Source organism: Ahaetulla prasina, chromosome 14 (genome assembly GCF_028640845.1).
Source record: "Ahaetulla prasina isolate Xishuangbanna chromosome 14, ASM2864084v1, whole genome shotgun sequence".
NCBI lineage: Eukaryota > Metazoa > Chordata > Lepidosauria > Squamata > Colubridae > Ahaetulla > Ahaetulla prasina.
In genome coordinates, this window is record NC_080552.1 from 18,404,042 (window position 1) to 18,421,076 (window position 17,035).

General features: G+C 47.3%; 1 protein-coding gene across 1 annotated transcript in view; it reads left to right on the forward strand.

Moving 5' to 3' along the window:
- The window catches only part of TRRAP (transformation/transcription domain associated protein), a 141,439-nt gene that overhangs the window by 52,410 nt on the left and 71,994 nt on the right, over positions 1 to 17,035 (forward strand). The window contains exons 37-46 of the mRNA XM_058157098.1: positions 14 to 195; positions 2,467 to 2,665; positions 3,984 to 4,112; positions 4,905 to 5,171; positions 6,151 to 6,357; positions 7,510 to 7,668; positions 8,342 to 8,476; positions 9,804 to 9,914; positions 11,597 to 11,743; positions 14,202 to 14,415. Of these exons, the coding sequence (XP_058013081.1) occupies positions 14 to 195; positions 2,467 to 2,665; positions 3,984 to 4,112; positions 4,905 to 5,171; positions 6,151 to 6,357; positions 7,510 to 7,668; positions 8,342 to 8,476; positions 9,804 to 9,914; positions 11,597 to 11,743; positions 14,202 to 14,415 (1,750 nt within the window). The remainder of the gene's footprint in view (positions 1 to 13; positions 196 to 2,466; positions 2,666 to 3,983; positions 4,113 to 4,904; positions 5,172 to 6,150; positions 6,358 to 7,509; positions 7,669 to 8,341; positions 8,477 to 9,803; positions 9,915 to 11,596; positions 11,744 to 14,201; positions 14,416 to 17,035) is intronic.

A 17,035-nucleotide genomic window follows, 5' to 3' on the forward strand; every position in this document is an offset into this window, starting at 1 on the left:
CTTTCTTCAACAGATCATCAGTATCATCGTGAAGAATGATGAATGCTGGCTGGCCAACCAGCATTCCTTGGTGAGCCAACTGAGGCGAGTTTGGGTCAGCGACACTTTCCAAGAGAGGCACCGCAAGGAGAACATGGCGGCCACCAACTGGAAGGAGCCGAAGCTTCTGGCCTACTGCTTATTGAATTACTGCAAGTGCGTCTTTTGTGGGGGGTGTGTGTGATTCAGTGGAGCGCCTGGCTTATCTCTGGTGATAGATCAAGCGTCAGGAGGGCAGGTCGCTCTCTCCCTCTCGCAGGGAACTCAAAAGGGGAACGGATGAAGCTCCGGAGGAAGGTATCTCAGCCCAGGTGATCTTATGGGAGGAGGAGACAGAATAAAAAAAAAAAAATAAGAAAAAGGTTGACTCGGCCATCGATCCTTCCGAGGACCCAGATCGTTGAGGGCCATAGGCCGACTCTGTAAACCGCTTAGAGGGCTGTAAAAGCGGCATATAAATTAAGCGCTATCACTATTGCCTCAGACCTTCCATCCTTCCAAGGTCAGTTAGGGGCTCAAGAGGCTGTAAACCACCCCTTAGAGAACATTAAATGGACATTAACTGATGCAATTTACCTTCCCACGTTTCCCCCCCCCCTTTCTTCAACAGATCATCAGTATCATCGTGGAGAATGGTGGATGCTGGGTGGCCAACCCGCATTCCTTGGTGGGCCAACTGGGGCGGGTTTGGGTCTGCGGCACTTTCCAAGAGAGGCACCGCAAGGAGAACATGGCGGCCACCAACTGGAAGGAGCCGAAGCTTCTGGCCTACTGCTTATTGAATTACTGCAAGTGCGTCTTTTGTGGGGGGGGGGGGTGTGATTCAGTGGAGCGCCTGGCTTATCTCTGGTGATAGATCAAGCGTCAGGAGGGCAGGTTGCTCTCTCCCTCTCGCAGGGAACTCAAAAGGGGAACGGGATGAAGCTCCGGAGGAAGGTATCTCAGCCCAGGTGATCTTATGGGAGGAGGAGACAGAATAATAAAAAAAAAAAAATAAGAAAAAGGTTGACTCGGCCATCGATCCTTCCGAGGACCCAGATCGTTGAGGGCCATAGGCCGACTCTGTAAACCGCTTAGAGAGGGCTGTAAAAAGCGGCATATAAATTAAGCGCTATCACTATTGCCTCAGACCTTCCATCCTTCCAAGGTCAGTTAGGGGCTCAAGAGGCTGTAAGCCACCACTTAGAGAACATTAAATGGACATTAACTGATGCAATTTACCTTCCCACGTTTCCCCCCCCCCTTTCTTCAACAGATCATCAGTATCATCGTGAAGAATGATGAATGCTGGCTGGCCAACCAGCATTCCTTGGTGAGCCAACTGAGGCGAGTTTGGGTCAGCGACACTTTCCAAGAGAGGCACCGCAAGGAGAACATGGCGGCCACCAACTGGAAGGAGCCGAAGCTTCTGGCCTACTGCTTATTGAATTACTGCAAGTGCGTCTTTTGTGGGGGGTGTGTGTGATTCAGTGGAGCGCCTGGCTTATCTCTGGTGATAGATCAAGCGTCAGGAGGGCAGGTCGCTCTCTCCCTCTCGCAGGGAACTCAAAAGGGGAACGGGATGAAGCTCCGGAGGGAAGGGTATCTCAGCCCAGGTGATCTTATGGGGAGGGGGAGGGAGACAGAATAAAAAAAAAAAATAGGGGTGGGGTGGATTCTAATGGATATTATTTTGGGCACTGGAAGAAAAAGGGCTGCAAAATCAAACCAGTTAATGAAGAAATAGACAATTTAATGTCTAGCCTCTTTTGGCTAGAAATCTTCCCTTCCCCTTCCCTTCTCTTCCCTTAACTTTTCTTCTTTCTTTCCTTTCTTCCCTCCTTCCTCTTTTCTTTCCTACCCTCCCCTCCTGTCTCCTTTTCCCGTCTCCCTTTCCTTTCCTTTCCTTTCCTTTCCTTTCCTTTCCTTTCCTTTCCTTTCCTTTCCTTCCTTTCCTTTCCGTTCCTTTCCTTTCCTTTCCTTCCTTCCTTCCTTCCTTCCTTCTCCTCTCCTCTCCTCCTCTCCTCCTCCTCTCCTCTCCTCTCCTCTCCTCTCCTCCTCTCCTCTCTCCTCTCCTCTCCCTTCCCTCTCTTCCTTCTCCCGCCTCCCCCACTCTCCCTCCTTCCCTTCATTTCTTTCTTCCTTCCTCCCTCCTCCTCCTTCCTTCCTCCCTCCTTTCCTTCCTTCCCTTCCCTTCCTTCCTTCCTTCCTTCCTTCCTTCCTTCCTTCCTTCCTTCCTTCCTTCCTTCCATCCATCCTTCCTTCCTTCCTTCCTTCCTTCCTTCCTTCCTTCCTTCCTTCCTTCCTTCCTTCCTTCCTTCTCCCTCCCTTTTTCCCCAGCTCCTCTTTTCCCTTCAGGAACGAGTCGGGCCCTTTTCCCACACGAGAGGGGCCCCTTGGACACCCCCCGTGTTTTCACCTCTGCCTTTCCTTCTCCCATCCCCTCAGGAGAAATTACAACGACATTGAGCTGCTCTTCCAGCTCCTCCGGGCCTTCACCGGCCGCTTCCTCTGCAACCTGACCTTCCTGAAAGAGTACATGGAGGAAGACATCCCCAAAAGTTACACCATTGCCCAAAAGAGGGCGCTGTTTTTCCGCTTTGTCGACTTCAGCGACCTCGGTTTTGGCGATGAGCTGAAAGCCAAGGTAAGCAAAAGGCAACTTGGCCTTCCTTGTCTCTCGAGCAACGAGGAGTTCCTGCCTTTACGTGTTTTTTACAGGTAGTCCTCTACTTGCAGCGGTTTGTTTAGTGACCATTCGAAGTTACAACGGCATTGGAACCCGTTTGTCACCCTTGGGACCGTTGCATCCCCCTGACCAAAATTCAGACACTCGGCAACTGACTCCCGGGGTCATGTGATCCCCTATTTGACCAGCAAAGCCAATGGCGAAGACAGAGTACCCTGTTACTAACGTAACACCTGCCGTGATTCACTTAACAACGGTAGCAAGAAAGCCCTAAAACATGGGGCAGAATTCACTTTGCAAATGCCTCACTCGGTAACCAAAATTTGAGGTACGATGATGGTCGTAAGTTGAGGACTAGCTGTCATTGGCCGGTCCCCTTCCTGCAGAATTCTATGCCCATGGAAGAGAAACAATAATTAAAAAGTCAGGAATTGATCCGACTCCTTTTCAAATGTGCCTCTTCGTGAATACGGGTACTGTTGTGACCTTAGGCCCAAGTAGTGATTACTAAACGTAATTCAGTCCTGAATAAACTTATTTTATTAAAACAGCTGAGAATTTAATTTATTCTCAGCTTCGTCTAAAACAAAATTCTTAATAATCAGTCCGTTGACCTTATCACCAACCTTGGATGTCTTTGGCAACCTGCCAAAGGTATTTCTTGGCAAAACCCCCACAAAGTTCAAGAGATGCTGACAAGAAGCAATGGAATCAATGTTACTTTTCCACAAAGAACCCGACGGCTCGTTGTTGCTCTTTTAAGCCTTATGGGAGGGGCCAATCATCTCCTGGCCTTACTCCCGAGTCGTCCTTTCTGCTTCAGCTTCTCTTGCCTTCTGGCAGCTCTTCTCATGCATGCATTAGGAACAGCCTCCTCCTGTTCCTCTGCCTCTCTGCTGTCTGCCTCTGGAGGCTCTGGAGTCCACACATCATTCCCCGATGGCCCTGGCCCCACCTCTGCCTCCAACGCAGAGCCCTCGTCTGGGCCTTCCCCAGACTCCAGGGCTGGCCCATTGTCCTCCCCAGCCTCCTCACTGTCCAACTCCGCTGCCAGCTCCGCAGGCTGCTGGCGGACCAGAACAGATGCCTGTGCTTGCTTGCCTGCAACTTTTCTGCAAGCGACATTGAATTTCACGACGGATCTTCGTGTCCTTTTGAGATCTATTTAGGCTTTGTCTTCCTAATATTGTAGGTCATTGACTCCCTTCTGAATTACACCTGGGCAGGTGTTTTTTTTTTAATCATTGTTTTCTTTTCCCTTTCCCTTGGCGGATAGGTTCTGCAGTACATTCTGAATCCGGCTTTCCTGTACAGCTTTGAAAAAGGGGAAGGGGAGCAGCTTCTGGGACCCCCCAATCCCGAAGGAGATAATCCTGAGAGCATCACCAGCGTCTTCATAACAAAGGTAGTTTGGTCTGTCTGTCTAATCATCCAATCCAATCCAATCCAAATTTTTCTACCATCTGTCTGTGTCTGTCTGTTCTGTCTGTCTGTCTGTCCATCTATCCATCCATCCATCCATCCATCTATCTATCTATCTATCTATCTATCTATCTATCTATCTATCTATCCATCCATCCATCCATCCATTCATCCATTATCTGTCTGTCTGTCTGTCTGTCTGTCTATCTATCTATCTTTTTCTACCAGCTATATGTCCATCCATCCATCCACCTATCAATCCACTATCTATCTGTCTCTATCATCATTTTTCTACCATCTATCTGTCCATTCATCATCATCTCTCTCCCTCCATCAACCTATCATCTCTCTCTCTCTCTCTCTCTCTCCATCCATCATCTGTCTGTCTTTCTGTCTCTCTCTCTCCATCTCTCCATCCATCTATAATCTCTGTCTGTCTGCCTTGTTCGTCCGTCCATCCACACATCCATCTATCTATGTCTAATCTCTGTCTGTCCGTCCATCTATATTTAATCTCTGTCCCTGTCTCTCTTGTCTGTATGTCGATGTCTGTCTCTCTGCCCATGGGGAACCCAGGTTCACTTTAACAACCGGGTTGGTTCACTAACTTAACCAACGGCAGCGATTCACTTAACAACCGCACCCAGAAAGGTCGCAAAATGGGGGCGAAACCCGCTTAACCAATTTTGGGTTCCAGTTGTGGTCGTAAGTTCAAGGACTGCCTGTATATATGCGCTTGTGGATATTTCTCTCTCTTCCCTTTTGGGCGATTCAGGTTCTGGATCCTGAAAAGCAAGCCGACATGCTGGATTCGCTCCGGATTTACCTCCTGCAGTTCGCCACCTTGCTGGTCGAACACGCCCCGCACCACATCCACGACAACAACAAGAACCGCAACAGCAAACTGCGCCGCCTGATGACCTTCGCTTGGCCCTGCTTGCTCTCCAAAGCCTGCGTGGACCCAGCCTGCAAATACAGCGGGCACCTGCTCCTGGCTCACATCATTGCCAAATTCGCCATTCATAAAAAGATTGTCTTGCAGGTACGTGCGGGGCGCCGCTCTTTGGAAGCAGCCTTCCGCCGTCGTGGTAATTCTGGGGTTATCCAGTCCTGCTTTTTAAATTCGTTTTTTAAAAAAATATACATTTTCCTTTATTACACATCACATTTCCAGTTTTGCAACTCCAGTGTAATGGCTGTATCAGGTCCTTTTTAAGTACAAATAGTATTATGCACCCTGAGTATAACCGTTATTCTCGTAGTCCTACAGTATAGTCTCTTTTAAATACATAATGTTGCGTGTCATAGTTATAACCATTATTTTCATAGTTGTACCATAAGACTCTATACCTTTAAAGGTAAAGATAAAAAGATTTCCCTCGCACATAGGTGCTAGTCTCAACCATAACAATACACGAGCACACAGTAGATTTAAACTTAAAGTGAACCGCTCCAATCTTGATTGCAGAAAATATAACTTCATTAACAGAGTTGTTAATGCCTGGAATGCACTACTTGACTATGTGGTCTCTTCCCAAAATCCCCAAAGCTTTAACCAAAGACTGTCTACTGTTGACCTCACCCCATTCCTAAGAGGTCTGTAAGGGGCGTGCATAAGAGCACCAGCGTGCCTACCGTTCCTGTCCTAATGTTCCCTTTGGTTGTATTCAATTTGTGTGGTTACTTCATGCTTATATATATTATTGTGTTTGACAAAATAAATAAATAAACAAATAAATAGTCGTTCCCAACTCTAGGGGGCGGTGCTCCTCTCCGTTTCAAAGCTGAAGAGCTGGCACTCTTTGTAGTTCCTGCAACCGTTCTTCATATGTTTTAGCCTCCAGTCCCCTAATCATCTTTGTTACTGTTTGAGACAGGCCTTCAAATATTGGAAGACTGCTATCATGTCTTCCCTGGTCCTTCTGTTCACTAGACTAACCATGTCCAGTTCCTGCAACCCTTCTTCAGATGTTTTACGCCTCCAAACCCCCTAATCATCTTTCTTCTATCCTTCCGTTCAGGTGTTCCACAGTCTCTTGAAAGCTCATGCAATGGAGGCTCGGATCATTGTCAGACAAGCCATGGCTATCTTGACCCCTGCGGTACCTGCTCGAATGGAGGACGGCCACCAGATGTTGACTCACTGGACCAGGAAGATCATCGTGGAAGAAGGCCACACTGTGCCTCAACTGGTCCATATCTTACACCTGATAGTCCAGCATTTCAAGGTACGAACTCCGCCTGTGATGCAAAGCAGGGACCGCTATGTTACTCTTTAACTGCCCGGATATGTTGCAGATTGAAAACCAAACCTGGTAACTAACGTAATGACCACAAGCCATGGTGGTCATGTTTGCTAGGTGTCTGTGGAGATTCTCAGTCATCCAGGTCATGGTTGTCCCAAAGTTGCTTTTGTTCAAGAGGCAACTGGACGTTTTTCTTTGAAGATGCTTCGCTTCTCATCCAAGAAGCTTTTTCAGCTCTGAAGAATGGAAGGATTTATACTCCTTGCAGACAGCTGGTCATTTGCATTCTTTTTAGCAAGTCGTTCAGGCCACTTGGAGGTTTTATCTTTGTCCTCAGGGCTACCTGAGTGGTGCAAATGGGTGTGGAGACTGGATGATGGTGGGGAAGAAAGGAAGGATTTATATTCCTTGCAGGCAGCTGGTCATTTGCATCCTTTTTAGAGAGTCGCTGAGGCCGCTTGGAGGTTTTATCTTTGTCCTCAGGGTCACAGCTGGTCGTTTGCAACCTTTTGCACCGAATGGGGTGGGAGTATGAAAGGATTTCCAGAGGGAAAAAAATTGCAGTTACTTAACGATATCTTTTCCAGTCCTACTTTTCTGTTTTCCTTTCCATAAATGATGAAGGAACTGAATTATATAGGCTTTATGATAGCAATAGCACTTAGCACCTGCCTGCCTGCCTTCCTTAGCTATAGCAGACTTGTATACTGCTTCACAGTGCTTTTATAGCCCTCTCTAAGCGGTTTACAGAGTCGGCCTCTTGTCCCCAATAATCTGGGTTCTTATTTTATCACCCCAGAAGGATGGAAGGCTGAGCCCACCTTGAGCCTGGTGAGATTCGATCTGTCAAACTGCAGGCAGCCGGTGATCAGCAGAAGTAACCTGCAGTACCGCATTCTAACTACTGTGCCACCCCGGCTCATATTATATATACTATATGTATTAAAATAGATTTCGTTAGCGCCGTTCTCAGCCGAAAGGGCCAGGTTCTGAGGAATTTTCTTGAGCCTGGTTTTTTTTTTTAATTTGCATTTATATCCCGCCCTTCTCCAAAGACTCAGGGTGGCTTACACTATGTCAAGCAATAGTCTTCATCCATTTGTATATTATATGTTCTGCGACATACCTTTGCAGGTGTACTACCCAGTGAGGCACCACTTAGTGCAGCACATGGTCAGCGCCATGCAGAGGTTGGGCTTCACTCCCAGCGTGACCATCGAGCAGAGGAAGCTGGCGGTGGATCTGGCCGAAGTGATCATCAAGTGGGAATTACAACGGATCAAAGATCAGCAGGTAAACACCCCTTGGGGGAAGCTGCCTGCGAGAATCGGGGGGGAAGGAACGAATGTGCTGTGGCCTGTCGGCTGCCGGCCCCACCAGCAACCGAATCAGAGGAGGAGGAGGAGGTGTGGGAGTCAGGGTCAGCATCAAGGCAATATGAGAGCTCCGAGGGGGAAGAGGGAATGGAGCTGGCAGAGAGAGATAGGGAGGGAGGGAGGAAGGGAGGGAGGGGTGGAGGGAGGGAGGGGTGGAGCCTGAGCCATCTGTCAGTCCTCGGTTGGAGACTCAACAGCCCCCAGGTCTGGAAGTGGCTGATGAGGAGGAGGAGGAACAGCTGGGTACAGAGGAGAGGAGAGGAGAGCAGTGGAAATCTATGGGCTGGTTCTTGGGACGCAAGAGCTATCACTTCTGCTAACGAAGCCCCACCCTAGCTCTGGGGATAAAAGGCCAGGGGGCGGAGATGAATAGATGTGGCAGACAACTATTCATCCCCGTGCCGGACAGACTTGTTAGCCTGCGGTGTGAGAGAAACAGTTTGCCGGGGCTGCCGGCATTCCTAATAAAGGAATCTTTGAATTAACTTCAGAGGGTTTGTCGTGTTTGGGGAGGTGGCTCAGAACAGAACGGGAGCAATTTCTAATTCCTGAGCCTCTGCTTTCTCCCTTTCTTCCCCGCCCCCCAACAGCCGGATTCAGACATGGACCCAGGGGCCAGTGGCGAGGGCGTGAGCACTGCCTCGTCGGCGGTGAAAAGAGGCCTCTCGGTGGATTCTGGTCAGGAAGTGAAGCGGTTCCGAACGGCGACCGGGACAATCAGTGCGGTAAGGATTTGGGGTTTGGGGGGTTCCCGTCCCTCGTTTCTTTTCTCCCTTTGTGGCTTGTGCTGCTTTTCTTTCCAAAGGAGCCTAGAGCAGGGGTCTCTAACCTTGGCAACTTTAAGCCTAGAGGACTTCAACTCCCAGAATGCCCCAGCCAGCTTTGCTGGCTGGGGAATTCTGGGAGTTGAAGTCCTCCAGGCTTAAAGTGGCCAAGGTTGGAGACCCCTGGCCTAGAGCACTTTTATTTCTGGTCGTTATTTTTAATCCCGCGTTTATTATTTTTATGAATAAAAGTCAAGGTGGCAAATATACTTTATGCTTCCTCCTCCTGCCATTTTCCACACAACCATCACCCTGTGAGGTGGGTTGGGCTGTGTGAGAGGGACTGGCCCCAAATCACCCAGCCGGCTCTCATGCCTAAGGCGAGACTAGAACTCACCGTCTCCTAGTGATTGTCCCAAAGTCACCCAGCTATCTTTCATGCCTAAGGTGAGACTAGAACTCACCGTCTCCTAGTGATTGTCCCAAAGTCACCCAGCTATCTTTCATGCCTAAGGCGAGACTAGAACTCACCGTCTCCTAGTGATTGTCCCAAAGTCACCCAGCTATCTTTCATGCCTAAGGCGAGACTAGAACTCACCGTCTCCTAGTGATTGTCCCAAAGTCACCCAGCTATCTTTCATGCCTAAGGCGAGACTAGAACTCACCGTCTCCTAGTGATTGTCCCAAAGTCACCCAGCTATCTTTCATGCCTAAGGCGAGACTAGAACTCACCGTCTCCTAGTGATTGTCCCAAAGTCACCCAGCTATCTTTCATGCCTAAGGCGAGACTAGAACTCACCGTCTCCTAGTGATTGTCCCAAAGTCACCCAGCTATCTTTCATGCCTAAGATGGGACTAGAATTCACCGTCTCCTGGTGATTGGCCTAAAGTTACCCAGCTATCTTTCATGCCTTAGAAAAGATTGGAACTCACCATCTCCTAATGATCGGCTTAAAGTCACCCAGTCAGGTTTCATTCCTAAGGGAGAACTAGAACTCACCGTCTCCTGCTTTCTAGCCTGGTTCCTTCACCAGTAAATCAAAATGTTGATTAAAGAACATTTTTAAAAAAAGGAGGGGGGGGGGAGAAATAATCAACTGTAAAACTCAGCAATCCTCAAAATAAGGACCCAAGAAATGCAGAGGAACTAAAGGTGTCATTGTGCCTGTTGACATATTGAGAGCACCTTGAATTGTGGGTTTATTCTAGTTTTTGCTGCGCGGTTTCCCTGTGCTCATCGGCTGTCGTAACACCTGGTTAACCCTTTCCATGCCCTCTGTGTTCTCAGGTGTTCGGACGTAGCCAGTCCCTTTCTGGTGCGGATGCTCTTTTCTCCAAATCTATCGATAAGCAACATACTGACACAGTGATCAATTTCCTGATTAGAATTGCCTGCCAGGTACGGTGCTCCTCTGAAAGCGAACACAGTTTGGCTAGCTTAGTGTCAAAAAGTCGGTTTCTTTGCCTCCTTTGAAGCAAAGCATACGTTGTGACCCAGGCCCAAGTAGGTAATAGGAAACTCAGTCTGTGAAAAAACAAACAAACTTTATTCGAACAGCTGAGAACTACTTCATTCCCAGCATAGTTCAACTAAATTAAAGCAAATTCCTCCCAACACAAATTCCTCAGTCCTATCGCAAACCTTGGTCCAATTAGGCAAACTGCCAAAGGCCTTTCTTTGCAAACGTTCAGAAGACACCAATACAAAAATAAATGCAAGAAGACGAAGCTACCAAAGTTGTTTTCCGGCAAAGCCCAAACGCCGTTGCTGGTCCTTTAAGCCTTATGGGAGGGGCCAATCATCTCTTGGCCCTACTCCCGAGTCGTCCTCTTTGCTTGAGTTGCTCTTGCCTTCTGGCTTCTCCTGTTCCTCTGCCTCACCTCTGCCTCAGAGGAATATTTATCAACACAGACCTTATCTCGCTTGGAAAACTGCCAGATAACTAGTTTCCAAACACAGTGCAAGGCAAAACTTGGCACAGAGTCTCTTAGAGTCACGAACAGAACTTTCTGTTTTCTTTCTTTCCACTCTTGAAATGACTGAACGAAGGAATTGTTTCAGTGGTGGGATTCAGCCATTTCGCACCTATTCGGGAGAACCGGTTGTTAACTTTCTAAGCAGTTCAGAGAACCGGTTGTTGGCAGGAAGCCTATTTTCTTTTTTTCCCCACTTTACAGGGCTAATCCTGTAAGGAAGGCAGGAAGGAAACATTCTGGTGGTGTTTCTAGCCTCATCTTTATTGCCCTGCTTACAGAAACAGCCTCTCTGGTTAACCCTTGTTACATTGTAACAGCTAAGGCGAAGCGCCCATCGCCGTGAGTGACGTTGAGTTGTCCACACCCACACGGTCACATGACCACCGAGCCACGCCTACCCAGCTGGCCATTAGAACCGGTTGTTAAATTATTTGAATCCCACCACTGAATTGTTTCCTGCAAAAGCCCCACCCCTACCCCCGGGTTCGCTCTTCTTTTGTTTTCCTATGGGAGGGGCCAATCACCTCCAAGGTGTGGCTTTACTCCCAAGTCGACCCTGCTTTCTGAGTTGTTCTTGACTTTTGGCAGCTCTACGCATGTACACACTGGGAACAGGCTCCAGCTGTTCCTCTGCCTCACTGCTGTCTATCTCCCTCTCTGCCTCCGATGCAGAGTCCTCGTCTGATCTTTCCCCAGCCCCCAGGACTGGCCCATATTCCTCCTCAACCTCCTCACTCTCCGACTCTGCTGCCAGGTCTGCTGGCCGCCGCCGGGCCACAAGAAGTGTCTCCTTAATTCCAGGTTGCTTCTCTCCTTGATTAGTTAGCTAATCCGTTGCTTTTTCCCACCTCTGCCTTAATGGACATTTTAGATTGAGGGTGGGGGTGGAGGTCTTTAAACCCCGTTTCTCCATCCAGAAGAAATTTACCGGAAGGATTGAACAGTCATTTATCCTTTAATCAGTCATCTCCAGGTCTGTTTGGAGAAGCAAAATGTCATTCCTGCCTAGGCAGGAGGGGTTAATGGCCTTAAAATATTAATGAGCTCTAAAAGATGATGATGACAAATATTTGCCACCGGGTAATTATTCTGCTTAATTGCTAGGTAAATGACAACTCAAACACCGCCGGCTCACCGGGAGAAGTGCTCTCTCGGCGCTGCGTTAACCTTCTGAAGACAGCTTTACGGCCGGACATGTGGCCAAAATCGGAGCTGAAACTGCAGTGGTTTGATAAGCTTCTAATGACCGTGGTAAGTTGTGAGCGGTGGCTTTTTGAAAGACCTCATCAGCGTAATTAAGTGCTCCATAAAGCACCTTGTTTTTGTTATTATGGGTTGTCCTGTGGTGTCCATTCCATTTTTTTAATTTTTTTATTTTTAAATTACGGAGGTAAACCAAATCGGTTTCGAAGGGCTGTTTGCGGATGGAGAGCAAGCGATCTTGAAAATGTCATGTTGGCTTCTTTAATTGCCAATTTAATGTGATGTCATGACTTGGAAAATGTTCCAGCTTAATGGGATTGATTTATCGTCTCAGAATAATGAACGCTCGTCCCCGTTCTGGACTCGCGGGATGAAAAGTTGACGGCCTGCGAATGGGAAAGGGAAAAGCGAGGCGGGAAAGCGAGGCCCGGAGATGGGATATTGATGAGATGTTAGTTGCTTGTCTTTTTTTTCTTCTCCTCCAATGCAAGCAACTCATAACATAACATAACAACAGAGTTGGAAGGGACCTTGGAGGCCTTCTAGTCCAACCCCCTGCCCAGGCAGGAAACCCTACACCATCTCAGTCAGATGGTTATCCAACATTTTCTTAAAAATTTCCAGTGTTGGAGCAGTCACAACTTCTGCAGGCAAGTCATTCCACTTATTAATTGTTCTAACTGTCAGGAAATTTCTCCTTAGTTCTAAGTTGCTTCTTTCCTTGATCAGTTTCCACCCATTGCTTCTTGTTCTACCCTCAGGTGCTTTGGAGAACAGCCCGACTCCCTCTTCTTTGTGGCAACCCCTGAGATATTGGAACACTGCTATCATGTCTCCCCTAGTCCTTCTTTTTGTTAAACTAGACATACCCAGTTCCTGCAACCGTTCTTCATATGTTTTATCCTCCAGTCCCCTAATCATCTTTGTTGCTCTTCTCTGCACTCTTTCTAGAGTCTCAACATCTTTTTTACATCGTGGCGACCAAAACTGGATGCAATATTCCAAGTGTGGCCTTACCAAGGCATTATAAAGTGGTATTAACACTTCACGTGATCTTGATTCTATCCCTCTCTTTATGCAGCCCAGAACTGTGTTGGCTTTTTTAACAGCACAACTCTTTTAAAAAGGTTTGAGTTTCCAGGGAATTATTCCTTGAGTTCAGCATTAAGGTGTCTGATGGGAGCTTCGTTCTTTTTCTAAGTAGCTCAGAATAGTTGGAATGCCGTCCATGTTCCATCCAAGTAGATTTCTCTTCGATAGCTCAATCCTGAAGCTGCTTTTCCAAAAGTCAAATGGACTTCCTTGTTTTTTGCCTTGAAAACGGTGTGTTTTTTTTTGCAGGGTTGGGGGGGTATTAATACAAACATGAATAAATTTAATCGTATTTATTACATTTTGGCGAGCTTGTAGAATTCTAATAACAATACAAACATTTATGTTAAATTGAAATCTTCCATTATTTGCTTGTTCAACTTATACACCCTTCATCATTTAGTTATTCAATATTTCAGACGTGTTATTTTTAGGTCATACGGCGTTTTGAACTGTCAGCGGGCTGTGTTGCCTCTGTGCCTTGCCCCCAGATCATCACAGCCACCTTGTACAAACGGAAACGGTCCCTCCACCAAAAGCCTCCTTAGATCAGCAGTCACCAACTGGTGGTCCGTGGACCATTGGTGGTCTGCAAGAAAATTTTGATGGTCCGCAGAAAAATTATTTGCATTTTTTTTTATAGTGCACTAAATCAGGGGTCCTCAAACTATGGCCCTGAACCGGATACATGCAATTAATATTTGTGTTGCTGCGGAGAGTCTTCCCCTTTGGGGTCTTTTGGTGTGGGTCGGAGGGGGAGGGGAGAAATTCCGACTTGGGGTCTGCTTCAGCCTCCTGGTGTGGGGCTTTGGGTGAAGACAGGAGGGAAGTGCCGCTAGTGGCGAAGAGCCGGAGGGCCTCGTTCCAGTGGGACAGCATCATGGCCTAGAACATGGCCTGCTGAGCCTCCAGGTGCTGGTACTTGGCTTTGCACTCCCGCAGGTCTTCCCTCTGCTTGGAAAGCCTATGCTCCTAGTCCTCTGTGAGGTGCTTCTACTGAGCCTCCTTCTCAAATTGGACCGTCAGATCCAATTTGAACTGAGCTGTTTTGCCAACTCTTTGTCGTGGTGGCTGCTTAGCTCCAACAACTGCTTCCTGTTGGGGCCCTAAGGAGCCCGGGTGGGCAGGAGAGGAGATGCTGGGAGGAGAGGGGTGAGTAGAGGCTGTTGAGGTGCCCCTCGACGTTAGTGACATCAAGTTGGTCATGCCCACTCAGTCACATGACCACCTAGCCACGCCCACCCAGCCGTTCATTAGGCAGATCATATTAGTAGTCCGCAGGATTTAAAATTATGGATTTAGTGATCCCTGAGGTCTGAAAGGTTGGGGAACCCTGCCTTAGATGGCCCATGCACGTGAATTTTGGGGGTTGTGCCTTCGAATCTTCTTTTTCACGCCCACGCTTTGTTTCCAGGAGCAGCCCAACCAAGCCAACTTCGCCAACATCTGCACCGGATTGGAAGTTCTCAGTTTCTTGCTCACCGTCCTGCAGTCTTCGGTGATCCTGAGCAGCTTCAAACCGCTTCAGCGCGGGATAGCGTCCTGCATGACCTGCGGAAACACCAAGGTCTTGCGAGCCGTCCACACGCTCCTTTCTCGCTTAATGAGCAACTTCCCCACCGAACCAAGTACGTAATGGCTGCTGGGAGTGGAGATGGCCTTTCGGCGTTCTCCTCGAAAACCAGGGTGGAGAAAAATCGATGATTTAAAAAAAATCAAAAAAAATAAATTGGATTTTTTAAAATTTAAATCAGATTTTTATTTTTATCATTTTTTTTTTAATAAAATGCTTTTGGAGTAAATATCTAAAGATATTTTTCTATTTAAGATACATTCATAATTTAGTTTATTCAGCATGAAGTGGAGCTTAGTTAGGGAGCATGAGGCTGTATATTCTGCAGTATTGGGATTGTCGATGAGTCAACAGAATAGAATAGAATAGAATTTTTATTGGCCAAGTGTGATTGGACACACAAGGAATTTGTCTTGGTGCATATGCTCTCAGTGTACATAAAAGAAAAGATACGTTCATCAAGGTATGACATTTACAACACAATTGATGGTCAATATATCAATATAAATCATAAGGATTGCCAGCAACAAGTTATAGTCATACAGTCATAAGTGGAAAGAGATTGGTGATGGGAACTATGAGAAGATTAATAGTAGTGCAGATTCAGTAAATAGTCTGACAGTGTTGAGGGAATTATTTGTTTAGCAGAGTGATGGCCTTCGGGAAAAAACTGTTCTTGTGTCTAGTTGTTCTGGTGTGCAGTGCTCTATAGCGTCGTTTTGAGGGTAGGAGTTGAAACAGTTTATGTCCAGGATGCGAGGAGTCTGTAAATATTTTCACGGCCCTCTTCTTGATTTGTGCAGTATACAGGTCCTCAGTGGAAGGCAGGTTGGTAGCAATTATTTTTTTCTGCAGTTCTAATTATCCTCTGAAGTCTGTGTTTTTCTTGTTGGGTTGCAGAACCGAACCATACAGTTACAGAGGTGCAAATGACAGACTCAATAATTCCTCTATAGAATTGGATCAGCAGCTCCTTGGGCAGTTTGAGTTTATTGAGTTGGTGCAGCAGGTCAGAGGAGGAGCTGCTGCGGGACAGAGATGACAGTTGCTCTTTAAAAATTATGATTGACCATATTTTCCAGAGGATAAGACTCTCCGGACTACGAGACGCACCTACCTATTTTGGGGAGGAAAACGAGAAAAAAAATATCTGCCTCTGCCTCCCAGCAATTTGTCTCCTTACAGCAAACAGTCAGTTTCGGTTTCAGCACAGCCTGATTAGTACAAGGGGGAAAAAACATCTGCCTCCCAACAATTTGTCTCCTTGCAAAAAGCAAACAGAGGCCCGCACGGCAATAGGCCATGGCAATCCCTGCAGCCTTTAAACAGCTGATGGTCGGGAGACCGATCCAACAGAGAATCAGCTGCTTGTGCTAATCAGGCTGTGCTGAAGCTGAAACGGGCTGCTTGCTGTTTGCTGCAAGGAGGCAAATTGCTGGGAGGCAGAGGCTAAAGGGTGGGGGCCGGTGGGTGGGCGGGGCTACATTCAATGTATAAGACACACCCAAATTTTCACCCTCTTTTGGGGGGGGAAGTGCGTCTTATAGTCTGAAAAATACGGTAAATTGAGTTGATTTAAATCAAGCCTCTTTACTAGCGACTTAAATCATGATTGATTTAAATTGTGATCTAAACCGACTTGATTTGAATCAAATCCACCCTGTTGAAAATAGGAGACCAAAAACCAAGGGCGGAAGGTTTCTCTCGTGTCGCCTGTCAAGGTTCCAGAAAAACCTCTTCTGCATAAAAAACCCCCAGAAGCCATTGTCTTTCAGAGTTCTTTACTAGCATGAGGAAACTGGCACATGATGAGTGAAATTCCAAAACTGAACTTCCGGATTCTTTTCCCAGTTATACAAACCCCAAGATTATTAATTAATTAATTAATTTATTTATTTAAATTTTTATACCGCCCTTCTCCCGAAGGACTCAGGGCGGTGTACAGCCAAAAATAAAAACAGCAAGTATACAAAGTTAAAATATCAATTTAAAATACCTATTCAATAGTGGCCGAATTAAAACCGTCAGATTGACCTAACCTAAAATACCCCATATAAAATTACAAAGGAGTAAAACTTTAAAATTTGGAATTTAAAAAATCAGTCAGTCCAGTCCCACTTGAATAAATAAGTGAGTTTTTAATTCCCGGCGAAAGGTCCGAAGGTCAGATATTTGGCGCAAACCGGGGGGAAGGTCGTTCCAGAGCGTAGGTGCTCCAACAGAGAAGGCCCTCCCCCTGGGGGCCGCCAGCCGGCATTGCTTGGCGGACGGCACCCTGAGGAGACCCTCTCTGTGAGAGCGTACGGGTCGATGGGAGGCATACGGTAACAGCAGGCGGTCCCGTAAGTACCCGGCCCTAAGCCATGGAGCGCTTTGAAGGTGGTAACCAAAACCTTGAAGCGCACCCGAAAGACCACAGGTAGCCAGTGCAGACTGCGCAGGAGCGGTGTTACCCGGGAGCAACGAGGAGCTCCCTCGATCATCCGCGCAGCTGCATTCTGGACTAACTGGAGTCTCCGAGTGCATTTCAAGGGTAGCCCCATGTAGAGAGCATTGCAATAATCCAGGCGGGAAGTGACGAGAGCATGAGTGACCGTGCATAAGGCATCCCGGTCCAGAAAGGGACGCAACTGGCGGACCAGGCGAACCTGGTAGAAGGCTCTCCTGGAGACGGC